Source organism: Piliocolobus tephrosceles, chromosome 9 (assembly GCF_002776525.5).
Source record: "Piliocolobus tephrosceles isolate RC106 chromosome 9, ASM277652v3, whole genome shotgun sequence".
NCBI lineage: Eukaryota > Metazoa > Chordata > Mammalia > Primates > Cercopithecidae > Piliocolobus > Piliocolobus tephrosceles.
In genome coordinates, this window is record NC_045442.1 from 44,912,516 (window position 1) to 44,935,174 (window position 22,659).

General features: G+C 39.4%; 1 protein-coding gene across 1 annotated transcript in view; it reads right to left on the reverse strand.

Annotated features, from left to right (window-relative positions):
* The window catches only part of LIPK (lipase family member K), a 29,142-nt gene extending 6,969 nt beyond the window's left edge, over positions 1–22,173 (reverse strand). The window contains exons 1-8 of the mRNA XM_023225154.1: positions 22,069–22,173; positions 19,801–19,918; positions 15,877–16,075; positions 14,776–14,885; positions 13,405–13,541; positions 7,944–8,090; positions 5,690–5,761; positions 2,429–2,500 (exon numbers count right to left, since the gene is read on the reverse strand). Of these exons, the coding sequence (XP_023080922.1) occupies positions 2,429–2,500; positions 5,690–5,761; positions 7,944–8,090; positions 13,405–13,541; positions 14,776–14,885; positions 15,877–16,075; positions 19,801–19,918; positions 22,069–22,173 (960 nt within the window). The remainder of the gene's footprint in view (positions 1–2,428; positions 2,501–5,689; positions 5,762–7,943; positions 8,091–13,404; positions 13,542–14,775; positions 14,886–15,876; positions 16,076–19,800; positions 19,919–22,068) is intronic.
* Positions 22,174–22,659: the final 486 nt, after the last annotated feature.

Consider the following 22,659-nt stretch of genomic DNA (forward strand, 5'->3'; position numbering starts at 1 on the left):
TGTTAGCTGGTTGTTATGTAGGCTTGATTGTGTAGCTGCTTTCTAGTGTCAATGGTCTATGTATTTAAGTGTGCTTTTGTAGTATCTGGTAACAGTCTCATTTCCATGTTTAGCATTTCATTAAGGGCCTCTTGGAAGGCAGGTCTGGTGGTAATAAATTCTCTTAGCAATTTTGTCTGAAAAATATTTTATATCTTCTTCACTTATAAAGCTTAGTTTTTCTGTATGTGAAATTCTTGGTTGGAATTGCTTTTCTTTAAGGATATTGAATACAAGCCCCTAATCTCTTCTGGCTTGTAGGGTTTCTGCTGAAAGGTCCACAGTTAGCCTGATGAGGTTCCCTTTGTAACTGCTCTTTTTCTCTAGCTGCCTTTAATATTTTTTCTTTCACATAGACCTTGGAGAATCTGATGACTGTGTGTCTTGGGGGATGTTTGTCTTATATACTATCTTGCAGGGATTCTCTGAATTTCCCAAATTTAAATGTTGACCTCTCTAGTGAGGTTAGGGAGATTTTCATGGACAATATCATCAAATATGTTTTCCAAGTTACTTGCTCTCTCTCCCTCTCTTTCAGGAATGCCAGAGAGCTGTAGGTGTAGTGTCTTTACATAATCCCATATTTTCTGCAGATTTTTTTCATTTTTTAAATTCTTTTTCTTTATTTTTGTCTGACTGGGTTCACTGGAATAACCAGTCTTCAATCTCTGAGATTTTTTCCTGAAATTCTGCCATACTATTCTGCCATTAATACTTCTGATTATATTATGAAATTCCGATAGTGAGTTTCCCAGCTCTATCATATCAATTTGGTTATTTCTTAAAATGGCTATTTCATCTTTCAGCTGCTAAATTATTTTACGGGATTCCTTAGATTCCTTGGACTGAGTTTCAACTTTCTCCTGAATTTCAATGATCTCTGTTGCTATCCAGATTCTGAACTGTGTATCTGTCATTTCAGTCATTTCCATTTGGTTAAGAACCATTGCTGGAAAAGTAGTGTGGTCATTTAGAGGTCATTCGCCTTTTCAAATTTCCAGAGTTCTTGCACTGATTCCTTCTCAACTGTCTTGGCTGATATTCCTTTAATCTTTGAAGTTGCTGTCCTTTGGATGAGGCTTTTTGCTCTTATATTCTTTGAAGCCCTTGATATAAGTTGTGTTTAGTTGACTGGCTTCATTTCTGAATGACTTCAGGGTGTCAGGGCTCAGCTCAGCACTCCTGGGCTGTGTGCTATAACCTTGGTAGGTGGGACCATGTGCAAAGCTTTGTTCTCTGGCCACTACTGTACTGGAGAGGCTGAGATGTTCCTCATATGCTGGCAACAACACTCTGATGGGAGGTGGGGCAAAAGTACTTCATCGTAGCAGTGGTGGTGGTAAGGTTTGCACACATGCATGCTTGCAAAGCAGTCATGGGAGACTGCAAGTATGTTCACACTGGTAGGGGCCCATCTGCAAAAGCTTTCTGCAAAAGCTCTCCTATGGCTAGGCAGAATCTGCCAGTGAAGGAGGTATGGCAGTGACCACTGGGGAAGCACCCTCGTTGGGCATGTGAGGCTGTGCTGCAAGCAGGTGCAGCCAGGCAGGAAACCTGAGAGAGGCCAGCAGACAGGGATGTGCTGAGATCACACTGGCCCCATCCTATGGGTAAGATAGCCCTGTTCTGTTTAGGTTCAACAGTCAACAAAGGCCAATGCCACCTAGAGGAGCTTGGCGAGCCTTGGGAAATGGATATCCCTGGCCGTATTTCACTGCAACTCTTCCTGCACCAAACCCTCTTGGCTTTGCACAGGCGAGAGTCCTGTCCCTGCCAACTCTCCAAGCAGCTCTGCCTACTAGCTCAAATGTCTGTGGGGGCTGTGGGGTGTCCTGCAGCTATGTCCATAGTAAGAGTGGGCCATTGCACTCCTATTTAACTCACCTCTTCCCCAGGAGCTACTCAGGGCCTGGAATGAGTCCTGGTGCTCAGCAACCCCGGGCAGCCTTCCCAGAATCCTCCCTCTAGCCCAGGCTCAGCATCCTACCTCCATTTACTCTCAATGCCTTTCTTCTGAAGATCTGCTCAGAGTGTTCCAATCTTCTTGATGGTCTTGTCTCTTAATGGGAGAAGCTCTTCCTGGCTGTATCTAGTTGCCCATCTTGAGCCCCTCTCTCTGGTTGTTTACTAGCTGAATAACTCTGGTAATTTACCTACCCTCTCTGAACCTCTGAAAAAAATAGGGATAATAATATTTACTTTGCAATGGCCTTGTAAGAATTAGAAATAATGATGTGGCACATGGCAAGAACCCAATAAGCAGCTTGTGAGAACAGCAATAAACAATATCCAGTGTGGTAAATGGAAGTGGCAGGTGCTTAATGAGTGGATACTATTTTTTTTTAGTTCATTTGCAGCATGGAACTGATTATGAGGATTATTTTTGTACCTGGTGAAAGTGCATCATGTTCTGATCAGAGTTTCCCCAATCAAAAGCTTGGAGGCGACCAGAATTAGCAGCCTAAAATAAAATAAACACATTAAAATAATATAAGAAAATAGTGTACATTTAAAGACAGTACAGAAGAAATTTACAAAGAAGATTAACATTATGCCCCACTCTTTAGAAACGTAAGCTAAATTTCAATAAAGATTAAGAAAATAAGTAATAAAAAATGATAACTCTTACCATAATTCACAGAATTGGTACAATCTTTTACTCATTCCTGTATCTTTCCAATGAAAATCATCAGATTTTTTTCATTTTAATCCAATGCCTTTAAATGTTATCATGCTACACACAGAAATATTTTTTAAAGATGCAAAATTGAATGATTCTTGAATATCTTGCTTCAGGAATTTTAATAATTTTTTAAAGGCATTAACTTGAATTTCTTACATTTAAAAATTACTGCTATTGTGATTATACAACTTTGTACCTTATCCTCATGATGTGGTCTAAGCTGTTATGATTATATTCCCTATCCTTAAACATTGTTTTCACTATTAAAAGAAATATTCACCCACTGAGCTTTCCCAGTTCTGTGTGAGGTACATGGCTGCTGTCTGCCTCCCATATGCCAGGGCAAGCCACCTGCTGTGATGTGCATAACATAGCCATGGGCTGACTGAGACACTGTGCATGACTACTTTTGCATTTTGGTATTGAAACTTCAAATATTAGAATATAAGGACATTCATATATACAGCATTTCATTTTTCTGTTATTTGCCACCCACAAAGGATTGATAAGGCAGATAACTTTGACATTTATGTCAAGCACTTCATTAAATTATTCTCAGACTCTTCGGTGTTTTTCTTTCTTAGCTTGAATCTCAGATATTTTTCTCACTTACTAATTTAGTCCTGATTTTTAGTTTAAAATTATTCCCATCATGATTTATATTCAGAGAGGCAGCAGTCTGCTGCTATTGAAATTCTGCAAGCTTTTAGAAATGGGAGGCAATAGGATGTAGTACTTAGGAACTTGGGCTCTAGGATCAAATCTGGTGATTTGGTTTGCCTCTGTGTCCCCACCCAAATCTCATCTCTAATTGTAACCCCCACGTGTCAGGGGAGGGGCCTAGTGGGGGTGTCCCCACCCAAATCTCCTCTCTAATCGTAACCTCCACATGTCAGGGGAGGGGCCTAGTGGGATGTGACTGAATCATGGGGGCGGGATTCCCCTATGTTGTTCTCGTGATAGTGAGTGAGTTCTCACAAGATCTGGTTGTTTGAAAGTGTGTGGCACCCCCCGCACCGCCATGGTAAGATGTGCTTGCTTCCCCTTCGCTTTCCGCGGTGATAGTAAGTTTCCTGAGGCCTCCTAGTCATGCTTCCTGTACAACCTGTGGAGCTGTGAGTCTATCAAACCTCTTGTCTTCATAAATTACCCAGTCTCAGGTAATTCTTTATAGTAGTGTGAAAGACACTAATATACCTTGTTTGTATCCAGGCTTAATAGACTACTGAATCTGTGATTCAAAGCAAGATATTTGTGAGATGAGAATGATAGTAACACTATTTCTTAGGATTGTGAAGATTGTGGTAACATCTGTAAAGCATGTAGCACCTGGTAATACCCAACAAACAGCTTTTTTTCACAGGATTACTACCATCATCATGATCATAACTTTTGCCTTAGCTGCTTATGTAACTTATAACCAAATGTTTACCATGCCCCCACCATCCCCACTTATTTCTATCCTGAAGAGGACTTTCTGTCAAGGGGAAAAGTTTTTCTTAATTGAAGTTAATTGTAAAATGTATAAGGAATAGGCAGCCATACGCAGTGCTCATGCCTATAATCCCAGCACTCTGGGAGGCTGAGGTGGGAGGACTGCTTGAGTCCAGCAGTCCAAGACCAGCCTAAGTTACAAAACAAGACCTCATCTTTGTACAAAGAATCAAAAATTATCCGGGCATGGTGGTGCATGCCTATGGTGCCAGCTACTCAGGAAGCTGAGCTGGGAGGATTGCTTAAACCCACTTGTCAACTCAGTGAGCCATGATTGTACCACTGTACTCCAGCCTGGGTAAAATGATAGTACCACTGCATGCTTTTTTTGAGACCCTGTCTCAAAAAATAAATAAATAACATGCTATGGCATTTGTAGAGTGGGGGGATATCAATGCCTTTACTAAAAAATTGTCATAATAATTCAGTGAGACTGAATAAAATCACATGTATGAGCAGCAAGAAGAGCATATATTAAGTGCTCAATAACTGTGAAATTAAACGTGTACTACCTGGAAGGCCATGCTCATAAGAGGACTTATCTGTCTCCTCATCAGTAGGAAGCCCTATATCCTGAACATCTTTCTTCTTAGAGGAACTTGAAGCCTTATATCCTGGGGGTCAAACTCTTCCAAGTATTTCAGAAATCTTCACCTAGTATTTCAGACTATCTATAGTAGTGATTGTCTAAAACAGGGAGCAAATTTGTTAGGGTATATATTAAAATGCAAATTCCTGGGGGGGGGGCGCTCTCAGATATATTAAACCTTTAAGAAGACACCAGCCCTCTCCCCGTCATAGAATTATTTATATTTTGTTCAGTTTTCAAAAGGCGTTGTGACTGAGCCATCAGCCAAGAATATAGGCAAATATTACATAATAAAGGAATGTGCGTGCACATGTGTGTCCATGCACACACAAAGACACACACACACAAGGCTCAGAAAGTCAAACCAATTGAATTAGACTTATCTCTGAGCTTTCTGTATATTGAGTAATAAAATAAAACAAATAAAACTTTGACTGAGGGTAAAAACATAAGCCATAAATTAAAATGGCTTTCAATTTGCTCTGAATAAAGCATCGTTTCCACATTCTGAAATGCCCCATATATTGATTGGAGGATGAACAGCTCTTTCTGGAAAAAGATGCATCATTTTATATAAAGTTCTATTAGAGCTGATGACTTTCTGAAAGAGGAAATAAAAGCCTTCCCTTGAAATGCAGTTTGGAATAATCTAAGGATCAGAACTCAGTCAGAATATCTGAGAACCATGCTCAAAACCCAGACACTGAGGACAAGGAGAAGAAATGGGAATGAAGTAAATAAAAATGAAGAGTTGATGCTGATTCCAAAAACATCAATGTGACAGTGGCGGGTGCATGCAGAACCCTGCAGTGAGTTCTCTGAGAGCACTCCTTGAGGGTCTTGCAGAGGTATGTGTGCATCAAGCAGGAATAAGAAGCACGTACCTGGGCCCAGTGCAGCATATTCTGAACAGATGTTCCGGCAGGATTGTGTGACAAGTAAACATCCAAGCGACTCTGCAAAGAGATTACTTCTCATTTAGAGGCTAATCATATCATCATACCAAAGTAAACATTTGAGAGAAATTTAAAAAGTTTCTTCTTTTCCTCTTTTCCTTTTCTTTATTTCTTTTTTAATTTTAATTTTTATTTTTGAGATGGAGTCTCGCTCTGTTGCCCAGGCTGGAGTGCAGTGGTGTGATCTTGGCTTGCTGCAGGCTCCACCTCCTGGGTTCCATTCTCCTGCCTCAACCTCCTGAGTAGCTGGGACTACAGGCGTGCACCACCACGCCCAGCTAATTTTGTTTTTGTATTTTTAGTAGAGACGGGGTTTCACCATGTCAGCCAGGATAGTCTTGATCTCCTGACCTTGTGATCCACCTGCCTTGGCCTTCCCAAAGTGCTGGGATTACAGGCGTGAGCCACCATGCCCAGCCTCTTTTCCCTTTCTTTAAGGAAAAAACATGTACCATATAATCTGAAGACATATTAACCAAAGAAGCCCATCTTAGAATAACTTTTTCCTCCACCGACTCTGTTCTGTCCTCAAACCTACAGGGGGCATCCCACTGGGCAAAGACCAAAGGACATCTTTTTCCAGACTCAACTCCCATAGGTTCAAGGGTATAAGAAATTAAAGGATAAAAACCCCAGTGATCTTCTCCTTCACCCCATGTTAAGTCCCAAAGGACATTCAAAGAGAGCTGTTGACCCTAAGGCGCTAATAATAGATCTGAATGTTACCTTTCATTTTCTGAATTTTAAAATGTGGTGAATACTCTACAGGACTCTGAAAGTTTCTATGGCAGAATTAATTCAGTCGGTTTATTTAGATATCTTATGGATATCTACACATACACAAGAACAAAAACAAAACATGCACACAAACTCTTGATTCTCTCATATTTTCAGCTGCACTGTTTTTAAAATAAAAAGAGTTATTTTCAACCAAAGTAAGCATCAGAAACATCTTAGGGCTTTAAAAATATTTTAACCTACTTATTAAGCTATCCAAATGTACTGAATACAAATCAAAATCTCAAAGGTTGAGTTCTGGACATGTGTATTTTTCCAAAGTTCCACCAATATTACTTATGCATCCCTGCTTATGGTTCTTTGAAACAAATGTCCGTGAAGGTGCTGTAATATTCTGTAAGCCTTGCTTTTTGGCAGAAAGACAAAAGGTGATCTGAAAAAAAGTGTCCATATGGACAGCAAGAGCCAATGAGTAGTCAAGGGTGTTATTTTGTGATGTCTTTCTTTAGCAAACTCTTAGGATATGCTAAGAGGGTGCTTTTAAAATACACTCTTTTGTGTTTGTTTCAAGGTCTTTTTACTCAGCTCTATCTACATGATATGCTTTCACCTATATATATCCTTGCATCTAAGTGATAGGCAAGCATAGTTTCCACTGTACATTGAGAAAGTGAGAGAGGAATGTAGAAAGGCAGTGGCTAAGACATGTTTTGCATAAAAAGTCTTTTATAAATCTTTCTTGAAAGTAAGAAAAATTTTAAGCAGTGCTTTCCACTGACTGGAAGAGTAGGCTCTGGGCAGAAGTCTGTGAGAGAGGTGGAGACCAACTTCAGCCTGATCCTAAGTCTGGTTTCAAACACATCTCCTCTCTTTCCCTCCTCCCTCCCCCAACTTCTTGGGTCATCATGGAAAATATCTCAGTTGAGTTAGACATTACCTGACAAGAACCCTGACACTGATCCCTCTCAGTACCCCTTGAACAATAAATCTGTAGCTGTTGTTGAAGAACCATCCCTCCTTTTATCCCTTTGGGTTAAGGAAGTAACTGGTTCATAAAATGACTTTCCAAATCAACTGTGAAAGTGGAAAATTGGTAAAAACAAAAATATAAATGTCTGGACTCATCCCCTGATATTCTACTTCAGTGAGTATGACATAAGGCTCAAGCACAGTAAGATAAATATCAAAACCATAGCCTTTATCTAAGTGAAGGACGTTTCAGGTAAGAAGAGATGAGAATTGTTGGCAGAAAAACTTTCTTCTCAAATCCTCCTGTGAAAGCAAGTGGACTCTCAACCCTCACTGGAAGCCATGCATGTACTGATTACATTCCAAAAGCAAAAAGGAAACCTCGAATTGCAGTTGCCATATACTCCAGAATGAACTTTCATCACCTCTGTGCAACAAAACAAATGTTTTCCCAGACCCAATTACTTACACTTACCATATTTAAGTTTTGTGGATCAAATCCACTCAGAGTAAATAGGAAGTTGCTGCAAATACGACAGAATAGCTTCCGACTGCACACTTTGGTGGCAATGAATTTGTCAAACAATGTATGAGGGTGGAACATTTTGTCACCAAACAACACCTACAAGATAATTTAAAACCATCAAATCTTATAGACGTGGATATCAAAAGTGGAGAAAGAGGTAGTTCAAAGAAGGACTGCACAGTATTAGGTGACATCTGCTCAGTGTTGGTCCTTAGTGAAATCGTGAGGCTTGTTATTAGGTTTGTAATCCTTCCAATGCACCTCTTAATGGCTTTTCCCAAAAACCTTTAATTGGGGTGTTTTTTAGAATGCCCCTTGAGAAACTAGTTCCCACAGGAAATTTGTAAGGCTTTGGAGTGAGGCATACATGTGTTTCATTCTGGATTCAAACACATTCTATACCTTGGGAGAGTTTTAAATTTCTATTATTATAAATTTTCTCATCTATAAAATGGAAAAATGTTCTAATAGGCAGGGCTGTTGTAAAGTTAGTAGGTCATGTTTAAAAGACAATTAGTGCAGTTCCTAGCATCTAGTACACATGAAAATATTATTTGATTAAAGTAGAAATTAATGTAATTTAATTACTATCATAATTAGTGACTCATACAGACTTGAGTCATTCCTTCCGGAATCCTTTAATGAATTCTTTCTATAGACCAAAGCTTAACCCACATAAATGAATCTTTACTAGTGGAATTTCAGGCAGTGTTGCCAGCGAGTTCCTTTGCTTCACAGCTACTAGTTTTATAATCTTAGCATAATAAACTAGATATAAAGTTAAAAAGATATTTTTTAGTTCTTAAAACTTTGGAAACACCCATTTACAGTAAAAATAAACACACATTTCTTCTGGAATTCTTTATTAACCAGATATTACAACTAAAGAACAGTAATAACTAGCATTTATTCACTTAAAATCTAATTAACTTTAAGATCTTATACTATATCTAGAAAACTAGATCAAGTAAATTCCTACTGATCATAGCTTATTAAATTCTGAGTTTAAAAATGATTATCTTATATAGGCAGATACATTCTTTATTTAATGGAATATTTGATGTTCCATGGAATATTAATGGAATATATGAAGTACCAAGATTTCATACTCTGCTTCATGCCCAAGAGAGGAAGAGAGGGATAGAGGCAGGGAAAGAGGAAGGGAAGGAAGGAGAGGGAGAGAAGATGGAGGAGGAAGAAGAGGAGGAAGAAGAAAAAGGGAAGGGAAAGGAAGGACAACAATATGTTAAACTAGTTCAAACCACACTTCTCAACTCTTTAGGTCTGGAAAGTAATTATAAGCCTTATACATATTATCTAATTGATTCCAGACTCTTCTTCATTTTATCACAATCACTAGGACACTTAGATAATACCCTAGATAATTAATTCAACTTGCCAAATTGTAATTCTTCCTGTGTAAATGTCCCCATAATAATTTAATGATAGTAGCAGCATACACTCATAAAATGAGCATATCTTTTAAAATAATGTTGACATTTACTTCATGTTTTCAAGTGTGACAATTTAAATAGATTGTCAAATGAATAAATAAAGTAAAAGGCAGGATCTGACTTTAACCAGTAAACAAATTTATTTTTATTTATCAATAACTTAGTCATCCATGCTTGGCAAAACAAATCCATGTGAAAGAAAATAGCCAGTTCATAAAAGTAATCAACAATGAAAATGCAGTGTTAAGAAACAGGTGACATCCACCGTAATGGAGTCTTGGTTCTCTGTTCTGAAACCTGGAGTTGGCTTTCCCAAATACGGAGTAAATTAGCAGGACATTCTCTGACTCCACTCTACCTCAATATCCCGTGACTCAGCAAAATTACCATGCATTTACCCAAAGGTGAATAATTTCTCCTTTACCCTAACCTAAAAGAGAGGATACTCCAACCAGTAGGAGAGCACCCATGTACAGAGTAGCAAACATGCCAACTTGTAGATGTAATTCCAAGTTGGCTCTGGAGGAGGCATGTTTGTCACATAATAGCAGGGAGCCAATCTCCTTCTAGTAGCTCTTTTGGTATGTGTGAGAATTAGAAAAGGCACCTCTCTTTATGGCAACATGGCCCCATGCCAGGGCACATGGCTCGCTAAGCAGAACATGGGCTGGATTCAGCCCTCAACAGCCCACTGAGCTGGTCACCCTTGTTCACTAGCTTCTTCAGGTTGGCATTGAAAAAGTGGAAAAACCACCACATATAAAAAAGACCATTGGTTGGGTTGCCTGGTGACATCTGGGTTCAAATTCTGGCTCTGCCACCCATTAGCTAGGTGACTTGGGACAGGCTGCTTAGCCTCTCTGAGCCTCAAGTTCTTCTTTTAAGAAATGGAGACAGTACTAACAATCTTTAATGCTGTAGAGACATGTCAAAAGCAAAGGATCAAAGCAATCTATAAGTCAGAAAGAAAGTAGAATGACAAGAACACAAAGGCATAAATGTCCAGGGGCAAAACGGGATGTGAGGAAGGGGAAATGGATTAATGAATTTCTCAACTTGACAAACTCTACTCATTCTATCAATGTGAAAATTGAGGCTTAGCATGGTTAAATAACTTGTCCAAGGTTACAATTGGCAGAAGGCGGAGGCAGAATGTGAACCCAGTTTTGTCTGACTTAAATCTTTATCCTCTATACTCAATTCAATTCAACTCTCATGAATTGAGTTGAGTGTAATAGAAACAGAGCAATTGAGGCAGCATCAATGAAAAAGGAAGTGCTAATTAGAGAGAGAAAAAATGTTGTCTCAGTCTAGAAGCTCCCATTAAAAAGGAACCCTTTCACCAAGCATGCCTGCGAGCATCTGGCTGATGGGAGAGGAGAGGAGAAAGAAAGTCTCTTCCTCAAAAAGTTAAAAACATACCTAAACGTTGTCTATCATTTCATTGTCATATCTTATAGATTATTTTTTGTTGCACAACTCTTGTTCCAATCCCCAGTATCTATCAACTGATATGTTAACAATAACTCCATCATTACTCTCCTAATCTTTCACCCTTCTTGATGTCCTTTACCCCCATCTGCTTACATTTGGTTCCCAGGGGAAGCTTTCTAAAAAAGGGCATTATGCATGTCATTCCTCTGTGCAAATATTTCCATGCTCCCCAATTACCTATAGAATATATTCCAAACTCATTAATTTGGCACTCAAATCCCTTTATAATCTGCCTCTACATTTCCAACATGATTTCGCATACTCTCCTTTACTAATACTAATATAAAACTCCAGTAAAGTGAGTTATGTGTGGTTTTCCATGGCCTAAGCTTCACCATTTCAATGTTGCTCATGTTTCCCTCTTGTTTTGGAAAGCCTTTCGATACCACACTCTATATTGAAATGTTATCTTTAAGTGCAAACTAAAATGCCATCTTATCCAAAAAGTCTGTTGTGATTCCAACAGCTAGAAGTATTCTTGCTTTTCTCTGAGTTTACCTAGCAAAGGTTTTGCTCTATCTTTATAATACTGGAATTTCTACTAGGAATTAGTAGGTCATATGTGGCAGTTCTTCTGTTGGTACTATAGTTACTCTATTGGAGTTATAATTTAGAAATGGCTGAGAATGACGTTTTCCAGCTGCATCCATGTCCCTACAGAAAACCAAACACCGCATGTTCTCACTCATAGGTGGGAATTGAACAATGAGAACACTTGGACAGAGGAAGGGGAACATCACACACCGGGGCCTGTTGTGGGGTTTGGGGAGCGGGGAGGGATAGCATTAGGAGACATACCTAATGTAAATGATGAGTTATTGGGTGCAGCACACCAACATGGCACATGTATACATATGTAACAAACCTGCATGTTGTGCACATGTACCCTAGAACTTAAAGTATAATAAAAAATAAATAAATAAAATAATAATTTAGAAAGGGCAATCTTTCTACAATTACAAATTTGATCAAGCCACTTTTCTATTTAATGTTCTTCAATGGCCTCCCATCATTAACAGAACAAAGTCTAAACTCCTAGACATGACACTGCTTCCTTCCATTGTCTCCTAATACCTCCTTAGTTGAATCCCATTCTACTCTCACATACACCCTAGTTTTTACTCATACCAATGAGCTGAAAAGTTTCCTTGTAGACATAGCCGTTTCCTAATGCCAGGGCCTTGAAATAGGAGCTCCTAGATATCTTTTGGCTGAATTAACTTGTATACCACATCCTACACATGTCAGGGAATGCAGAAGTTTGAAGACAGCTGTGCAAATGAAGAGGAATGGAAAGATCCCACTGTCCTAAAATATCTCTTAATTGTGTGGGAATACTGAAATAATTTAGCAAACAGTCTGACATTGTTTACTTAATAGCAGGAGCAGGCCAGAGTGAAGTCTCAATGGTATAAGAGGCCCAGGTACCAATAGGCAATGTAAGCATGTTTTGTTATTTTCAGGTAGTTTTTCTGTTACCCGTCTTTCTGGGATGTATAGATAAGCACTTCAATCACCATAGACTAATTTGCTTAGCTCTCAACAGGAATCTTCTGTAAATCTTTGGGCTTCTATCAGAATTGTTTCACTTTCATCTGCTTTCACTGAAATCACTGAACTGTACAATCACCACCATGGGAGTTATTACCATGGGAGAAGCCCATGTTAAAATACAAGAAGAAAACACACCAACCCATGCAATGCAATTCACCTGGACTAGATAAATGATCAGATTAGTTAGCTGTCAACTAGAGGAGATCAGGGGGCCCAGAGTTTTGCCTGGGTTTTCGGAATTGTCAAAATGACAGCCTGTAAAGTGTCAGGAAATGCAACAAGGTTGGGCATTTAGTGATGGAGGAGGGTACGTTCTATAAAACTAATGATAGCCAAAACAATTGTTAACATTTATTAAAGGTTTACAGTATGCAAGACATTGTTTTAAAGGATATGCTGTATTAATTCACATTGTCCTCATGGTAGCTCTATGAGTGAGAAGTTTTATTATCCCCACATTACAGATGAAGAGCACTTAAGGTCTTGACCAGATTTACTCAGCTCGCAAATCATACAAATGAGATTCAAACCCACACCATCTGATTCCATGCTGTGAACTCAACCACTACTGTCCCTAAAAAATTAGGGATCACCAGAAAAATTTAATCTGCTAAATTCAACAAACCAATCAATCAAATAAGCTCTCTCTATCTGTGGTTGAGGAATGATACAGAAGACAGGTTTCTAGACATAGTTGAAGAAAGTAGGGTAGATTAGCAACAGGAGGAGTTCCCTGAACTCTGCTAATAAGATTGCGTACATCATCAGTGAACTTACATGGATTATCTTGAATACCTATTATTTTCTCAGAAGTTTGTAAAATGTCATTGTCATTGGTGTTCTGTTGAAATCAGTGGAAATAAAGCTACTTTTAGTTATTTCAGATTAAAACTTGGGAAGTCACATACCTTGACTACTTGCCTGGAAAGAAATGTTAGTTTTTTCATAGGACTTCGGGTGTATTTCAGTGTGACAACTGGAGCCAATGCAAAAAATATCTTAATCCTTTTAGCCAGTTCTGGGTTTGTAGAAAATGCTATAAAAGCTGAAATGGAAGAAGACACTAGTTCATAGTTTTCACATAATTATTTGTTCATTGTAAGTTGTAGTAAATGTAGCCATATTAAAAACAAAACAACAAACAACATAGAATTATTACCATTTGCAGAGAAGAATTTCTCAATTTCTCAAGGGTGGAATTGGCTAATTCAGAATAAAGTGTTTCCTGTCCCTGGGGAGTGCAAGGAGAGCGGGTTCAAATATCTACTGTGGGGCATGTCTAGGTAAACTCCAAAGCCCGTTCCAGCTTGAAGATAGTGCTGGTATCAGACAAAACTGGGCTATAAATTTGGCTTCCTATTTACTTCCTATTTCCTACTTCCTATTTACTCCCCTGTGTGAGTCTCGGTTTTCTCAGTCTGTAAGTGTGAATGGTTAAATTCTTATAGGATGATTTTTATAAAAGTCAAATGTATGTAAGTTATATGCATTTGACCCTTTATAACCTTTGTGTCTGTAATCTTTATTAAATATATGAAATGTAAGATGTTACTTGGGAATATCACCATTAGAACAGATTCCTCAATTCAACCATTTATGGAGCATGGATGATAGTGGGTTTCAGATATTTGCAGTTTCCGATGAGAGAATGTATGTAAGATGTGTGATACAGTACAAGTATGTACAGACCTGCTTTACACCAGAATCCTGATTATAATTAAGATATAGAAAACAGACTGATGGAAATCCTGTTGTTAGTGTTAAGGCCTCTAGCCAAAGTGAGAACAGTAAGGGGACAAATGGGCCTCATAACACTGCCAACATAGCCCTACCCACATCTGGCCTACTCCAATGCCTCCCTGGCAACTACAAGTCATACTGATTGTAGCATATAATCGCTGAGTTTTGTAATCTCCGCTTTCTTTCTAGTGTCCCTCACTAGACTGTGAGATCTTCAAGGAAAGAATGAATACCATATTTATCTCTGCTTCCTCAGCATATAACAGTGTCTGACAAATGTTTGTCGGTGGCGCAAACGAATATATGAATAATTCTCCCTCTTTCAGGCTTATCTCTCAACCTCCAAATTTAGTATTGAGAGAAAATTCCCTATTGTCATTCTTATTTTATTTACTCTTCAGAAATTAGCCAGAGGAATTGGTTTCCCAAGTCAAGTCCCCAAGCTAGAGATTGCACAGACAGAAGAAATACTGACCCCCTTCCATGAATATGCAAGAAGAGCCCCTGACATTCTCTGATCACATCTGCCCCAAACACACCTATGGTGGTGCCTTGTGAGTGACCCACGTAGTAGAGTCGCTTCTGTCCTGTTTTCTCTATGATAAAACTGATTGTGGCTGGAAGGTCATATTTAGCCATCTCATCCAAACTATCAAAAACAAAAAATAATGAATTAGAAAAGTCATCTCATTGTTAGACCTAGAACATTTAAACACATTCAGTGAAAACATAAATACTTTGATTTTGTTAAATATAAGACTAGTGTCAATATATGATATTAGGCATCTATGCAACTTTAAAGTGTGCAACACCTTGATTGCAAGTCAACATTTTTAAGAAACTGAAATCAGAAAAATTTGATTTGTCAGGGCCTACTCATGCTTTTCTTGCAAGGCTAGTCATATTCACTTAATTCTAAAACAGATTTACCAAGCTCCTCTGAAAAGACCAATTACCTGGAATGCTTATCTAAAAGAATAATAAAGCAAACAGATTTGCAGACCTCAGCCAACTGACTGAATCAGAATTTCCTGGGAAGAGACCCAGTAATCTGCATATTTAACAATGACCTCAGTTACTTCTGATCCTGTATATAGTTTAATAAATACTTACCTAGGAAATTTTCTAGTCATTTGCAAGGGTGCAATGGATTATGGTATAGAATTAGGAAACGCCAGTGCTTTCCAGAAAGAAGGCTGGCAATGAAGCCAAGGAACACAGGGTTTTCATGACCTCCAAGGCATGGTTCTTAGCTCCTATGCCAGTGCATGGGTTTGCTCCTGTAACCAGGTAGGCATAGCTTCTGAAGCAGACAGCAACCCCTGGCACTGCTGCTGGCAACACTGTTGCTTAGCCATTCTGTAATCAGGCTTTCTTCTTACTTCCCCCAGAACAAACATATACACACTCACCCACACACAGATACCAGGAAGGAGGCAGGAATTCTAAAACAGTCATGCAATAATAATGACAGTTCTTTAGAGCCTGTGAAGAAAGTCTGGGTAGAGAAAGAAAGGTTTGTTTCCTTCTTGTGGATTCCACTGGGTGCATTTGGACACAAAAAGGGCAAAAATCACTAGGTGTTCATACATATACATGAGCAAAGTACACACTGTATTCGTTAATAGGTTTTTCCTTACCTGAAGGCCCAGTATTCTGGTGATTCGGGCGACAATTTAAGGTGTTTTCTGGACCAAGTGTTTCCTCGGCTGTTCCCCAACCACACATCATAGCCACTATCTGCCAGAAGGAAAGCCAGGCTGTTGTTGGGCAGGTTGCAAATCCAGTTACTGGCAGATGCAATTAAGCCATGCTGCAAATACACAGCAGGCTTTGGAGCTGCAAAACACAGGCAACAAGAATTTCATGTCTGAACTTCCTCAGTGTCTACAAGAAAAATCTCATTCCTGAATTTCTGTAGTATAGAAGAAAGGGTAAGAGGTAAAATTTGATGCCAGGCAAATCTGGGATCTAGTCCCTTCTGAGCTACTTACTTGGGTAAGTTATTTAAGTGCTCTCTGTCTTATTTTCTTATTTGTAAAGGGTTATATATAATGTATTGTATTATTTACGTGTGGAAGTTAGATTGCCCTAGTTCAAAATCCCTTCTGATATGCATGAACTCCTTTGTGCCTCAGTTAACCTATCTGTATAATGGGAAATAATAACAAATGCTATCTCCTAGTGTATTTAAAAGAATTCAGTGAGAACTTAAACATACGAAAGGCCATCTGGCACAGTAAATATTAGCTCTATTACTGTTATTTATATTAATAGCATTATACTTTTCAAGACTCATCTGATTAAAAATTTAATTTTTTTTCAAAATAATAAAAAGTAATTAAAATGCCATTTGTTGACTGAATGTCAAGCACTATGGTAAGTTTTATAGGCACTGCTTCATTTCATCTGAATTGTTAGAAAGCAAAAAACAAGGATATAAGTAGAACTTTATAGTTTAAAATTGTTAATATGATACAAAAATCCTATTCCCAATGTCAAATAGGGACATTTTAACTAAGAAAGAGAAAGGAAAAAGAAGGAAGTGAGAAAGTGTTGAAAAAGAGAGAAGAAAGGAAAGAAGTGACTAGGTTTTTCCCCTGCTTTATAAATGGTTTGTGATGCTGTGTTGGTATCTCAGGACCCTACCTCAGGTCACTTTTGGAGCTAGAGTGGCTTCCTGAGAGTAAGTTGTACTCTCAGAGAGCCTTCAGCCACCGGGACCAAGGAACTAAGAGTCTATGTCCATTTTTCCACCCTTTGGAATAGAGGGAAAGAAGAGGTGTTACTGACTTTGCCAAAGTTAAGTACCATTAAATAGTTAAGTATCATCAGGCCTCTGTGATCTGGGTCTGAGACAGATCCAGGGATCTCAGATTAGAGAGACAGTTTCTCATTGTACAGCTTTTTGTCTCATGCATTTTGGCAACTATGTGATAGAAATGACAAGAGAAAAGCTTGGAGAGACTTAAAAGTTCTCTCGAGTATTTACGAAGTTATTTGTAATTATGGAGTTATTTTGGGAAATGATTGGCTCTGTAAAGCCAGCAACACCATTATATCTTCCACTCTTTTTAAAAATCTAGTTTTTCTTTAAATAAGTAGTCTTTCTGATATTGAGAAGTTTTGTTATTCGACCTGCCAAAGTATAAAATGAACTAAGAAGAGAGAGAAGAAAACAAAAGCAAATAGTTTCTGGAGAATGAAATGCTCACTTTTTTCACCTGTGGATAGCCACCTGCATTGTAGGGAGCTAGAATTGACCCTTTAATGAAGTTTAAGCACAGAACTGATAGGAATGAATAGGGTCTTTTTGCAGAGATTCCTGAGGATACCTGAGGCTCTATTTTAGAAAAATCAACAAAAAAATAGGATTGATTTTTTAATTGGAGGCAAGGGCAAGTGGTGTACTCTAGGCAGTAAACTATCCCTCTAGGCTGAGAGCTAGAGCTGAGCGTCAGGTGGGTCACCAGTTGCCCATGCTCCCCTGCACAGCTGCCTCCCCAGCAGGATGTGGGGCAGCCACAGGAAGGGTAAGCTGAGAAGTGCTGCCGTGGACATTCACTTGGGCAGGACGTCAGAGGAATCAGATACCAGCTTCCCATTACAGGTCTCAGTCTTCTTCACAACTATGGCCCTGCAGGAGCTGGTGCGGCTGAAAGAACCGGAGCCCCTGCCAGAGCCAAAGCTGGACTGAAAGGAGTTCAGGCCATAGCTGAGGCCAGAGCTTGTGAGGCCGAGCCCAGTCCACCTGGGTAGCCGCTGCTGGTACTCCTATGGATACACCTGCTCTGCGTCCCAGACGCCAGCGGGCTCTCCTTGCCCTCCAGCAGCTTCCTGTAGGTGGCGCTCTAGATGACCAAGGCCAGCTTGATATTCATTAACTCCAGCTTCCGGTGAAGCTACGGCGCCCGGTCCTGTTTGATCCGCTGCAGAGCAGCCTCCAGCTCTGCAGGCTCAGCGTTGAGTCCTTAAGGGCAAACTCCCCACGCTGCTCCGCATTCTCTGGCCTTTGAGGACTTCAGTCTCATCCTGGAATTGGCTGATGTTTAGGTTCATCTGAAAGATCCTCTTCCTGCGATACAGCTCATTCTCAGCCTTCCCAGCCAGGGCCTGTAGTTCCTCATACTCGATCTGGTGGTGCATGCTGTCAGACTTGGCCCAGCTGCGGCTGGCGATCTCCTGGTACTGGGCGGAGACCTCGAGATGATGCCGTCTATGTCGAGGACTCGGCTATTGTCCATGGACAGGCCCACAGATGTGACCGAGATCTGGGACTGCAGCTCACGGATCTTCTGTTCTCCTGGGGCAGCCCTTCTAGGCGAGACTACTTGTTCTGCGTTGTTCATGTAAGCTTTATCTACATCCTTCTTGATAAGGAAAATTCATTCTCCATCTCTGTAGGCTTGTTGATCTCATCCTGGTACTTTTGAAGCCCTCCACCAGTCCCTGCATGTTGCCAAGCTCCACGTCCAGCTTCAGCTTCTGGTCCCATGTGTCCAGCTGCCACAGAAAGTGGTTGATGCAGCTCTCCATGTTGTCCACGTTGCTCCCAGCTGTCTTCTGCTGCTGCAGGCTCCACATGGTCTCCAGCATCTTGATCTGCTGCTCCAGGAACCACACTTTGTCAATGAAGGAGGCAAAGTTGTTCAGGGTCTTGATCTGCTTCTTCTCCTGGGTGTTCACAGCATGGATGTTGGGATCCACCACCAGCTTTAGGGAACTCAGCAGACTCCGGGTCACAGTGATAACTGTGATGCCTACCATACCACCAGCCCCAGCATAGACCTCACCCAGACCCATACTGGTGCCCAGGCCACCCAGAAAGCTGCTGCCCACCTGAAAGAAGCTTGAGGAACTGATGCAAGCACTGGGTATGCTCCTGTACCAACAGCTGCTGAAGGCGGACTTCTAGGTCACCCTGATGGACATGGTGGAGGCTGGAATGAAGGCAGGTAGGCTCAACTAGATGGTGATTTGACAAGCTGAGAAGCTGTTGCTAGGTGGGAGCTAATAGGGTAATATTTACTTTAAACCATGAAATCACACAGACTTGGGTCCAGAACTGACTACAAATAGTTTAATACCAGTGAGAAGGCATTGTAGTAGTTGAAGACATTATATCCAAACCTGGGTTTGAATGATTATTGAAGCTGAAAGTTTTCAGACTAGTGAGAAATTTAGAAGGCAAAATTGATAGATGGTAATGTTAGGTTGCAAGTAGAAGGTGAGGGAGAAGGTGGTATCAAGAATAACCCCTAGGTTTCTGATTTTCAGAACGGGACAGTGGTATCACTAGGGTAAGAACATGATGTATTTTGGTGTTTGCTTGGTAGGAAGACAAAGTCATGAAGAAAAGGAGTGACCAAATAAACAGTGTATATAAAAGTGACTTAAAACTTCAAAGTTACACTAATTAAACAGAGAGGTGGAGGGTGATGATTTTTCTCCTCTAATGGAAAGGACAGCTAAGGATTTCAGAACAGAAACTGCTGGGCTTCTCCCAGGACATTTAAGTACCTCTACTTTAAGTATTTTTCCTTTCATAACAAAATAAATAATACCTGTCCTCCCTGGGCATCCTCTTCCATCTGGAATCCTATAAATTCCAAGGATATAACCATCTTTTGTTGTAACATCATACTCTTCATAAGGATAACCCCAGTAAGAAATAATCTGGCTCTAAAAAGAGGAAAGGAAATATATACCTTCATTTTATAATTTCTTAATTTTTACACATGCATTACAATATAGTACTTTGTTTGTTTGTTTGTTTGTTTGTTTGAGACGGGTCTCACTCTGTTCCCCAGGCTGGAGTGCAGTGGTGTGATCTTGGCTTACTGCAGCCTTCGCCTCCTGGGCTCAAGTGATACTCCCACCTCAGTCTTCCAAGTACCTGGAAGTACAGGCACCTGCCCCAATGCCCAGCTAAATTTTTTGTATGTTTTTGTAGAGATGGGGTTTCACCATGTTGCCCAGGCTGGTCTTGAACTCCTAAGTTCAAGGCATTCATTCCCCTGCCTTGGCCTCCCAAAGTGCTAGGATTATAGGTGTGAGCCTCCATGCCTGGCCACAATGTAGTACTTTAAATTGCACCTACTGCTTATCACTCTATGTGCTCTGACGTCATGTAATATTCCTATGAGTATAATTTAAAAGGGATTTCTAGGAGTTACATAAAGAGGCATAGGTAAGTCTGGGTGGGGTGACCTTACATTCTTGTTTGCTCGGGACACTTTCTGGTTTTGCCTGTTGGCCTGGTATTATTAAAGCACCCTAGTTTGTTTTGATGAAAAATTATATGGTCATCTAATGAGGGAAACCACAGGGAATTGTGGAGTACCCTGTGGCTAATAACAAGTGAACTATTACCAAACAGACTTAAAAGAAGAGGGGAGGAAGCAGTTACCGGAAGCCAAAAGGAGAAAGTCAAGCTGAGATAACCAAATTAAGGAAGACAGCTTGTCTAAGTTGATTTCACAGGGAGGAAGCCAGGGCAATAAAAAATCAAACCTTACTGGCCTATTTCTTTCCATCTTCTGCTCACAATGTGCATTGGCTGAATTGAACTGAAAACCAAAAGACAAGGTTGCTTGTTGACCTGTCCTTACAGTTCAGCCTCTTGGCAGAGAGAAAGGTGTTAAAGAACAAAGAGTGAGCCTAGAGGGGTCAGAGAAGATACCCCACCCACAGATACACAAAGAAGAGGAGAAGTAGTGATTATTAGTTATCTTCTGCATAGAGGTTTACATTCCTTGTCTCATTAACTTTATAAGAGGCCTTTGAGATAGAATTGTACCATTTACAGTTGAGAAAACTGACATTCAGGTAGATTAACAATTTGTCCAAGATTATGTACTAAGAAGAGATAAAAATAAGATTAATGCTAAAGTAAGTTTAACTCCAAAGCTTATGCCTTTGTCAAAGGATTATGCATTTTCCCAAGTCAGAAACAGAGATGCATGTATAAATTATGGGCTACATAGTGCAGCGGGGAAGAGCCCAGGCTCTGGAGACAGACTGTGACATTGTGAGGATTATATGTAATATGTGTAGAACAATGCCTAACATAAGTGCTTTATAGATGATTGTTCTTATTATCATTATAGAAGGATTAAAAGCTAAAAATCACTTATACTAGAGAGAGAAAAATTATGTGAGTTCAACAGTGTGGTAGGAGATCAATAGTACTTGCTGGATACTTTGGAGAGAGAAACAAGAAGAGATACTAATGAAAAAAACTTTGGCAGTTTCATTATTTTTATGGTTCTAATACAACTTGGGTATGGTACAGGAAAGCAATTGTGCACTGTTTATATAGGAAAATGGAGTATATTATCAGAATGAATTCTGTAGTAGATATTTGTCATTTGGCCTTTTTTTCTTTGCTTAACACTATTCCATTCCACTTCTGATATGAATTCCTGAATGTTAAAACACTTTGGTAATAAACAAAAGAAACTAACACTGGCTTATTAAACCAAAATAGTGCATTGGGATAGTTCACAAAATCAAAGAAACTTCTCTATGAAAAACCTCAAGGAAAACTCAAAGATACTCTATAGAGATCATCCGTATTAAGTCATGAACCTTCTCTTTAGGAAGCCACCACTGGATGGTAGTTAAAACTAGGAGATGGAATATTACTGCCCCAACTTGGGTCAGATCTTTTAATTCTTAGATTAGTTAGCCATATAAAGAAACAGGAGAGAAAACACAGATTTAGTCACTGGAGGAATTGTTGAAAACTGAGAAGGCACCCCAGTTGTATTTCAAATGCTGAAATATGAATAATTCCTCATTTTAGCATTTTTTCTTAATAAATGACTTACAATATTCATATTAGCTTCAGGGTTTGTGTTGTTTCCTTTCTTATCACAACCATACATAGATCCAAGAGGAAGCATCCAGCATGCTGCTACTAAAAGCTGCCACATTTGGGATCTGCCTGGGAAAGGAAATTTAATATATTTGTCATCAAAGATAAATTCTATGAAGTGAAATTTGGTGTAATCTTTTTATAACACCGCTGTGAGAGAGAGCAGAAACATACTTCTAGGCTGTGCTTTAACCAGTAGAATACTGAATTATACAACATTCATTCTGTGAAAAATCTAAAATGACTTTTTAGTAAGAAAAGAAAAGATGGAAGGAAAGAAGAAAGGAGGGAATGAATGGAAAGGAACAGAGAAAACAATCAATCAAGTTTCCAGTAGATAACTGGACAAAAGGGGGAATAGATAATTTGTAGAAAAGAAATATAATGGCCAATAAATTAATCAAAGCACATTTAGTATCTCTAGTTATTAGATAGATTGGTACTTTTTTCTGATGGTGGAGTTAGTCATTGACAAAACCTTGATGAAAAAAATTTGTTAACATGTCTTATAAATTTAAAAGTATTTATAACCTTCACTCAGTAA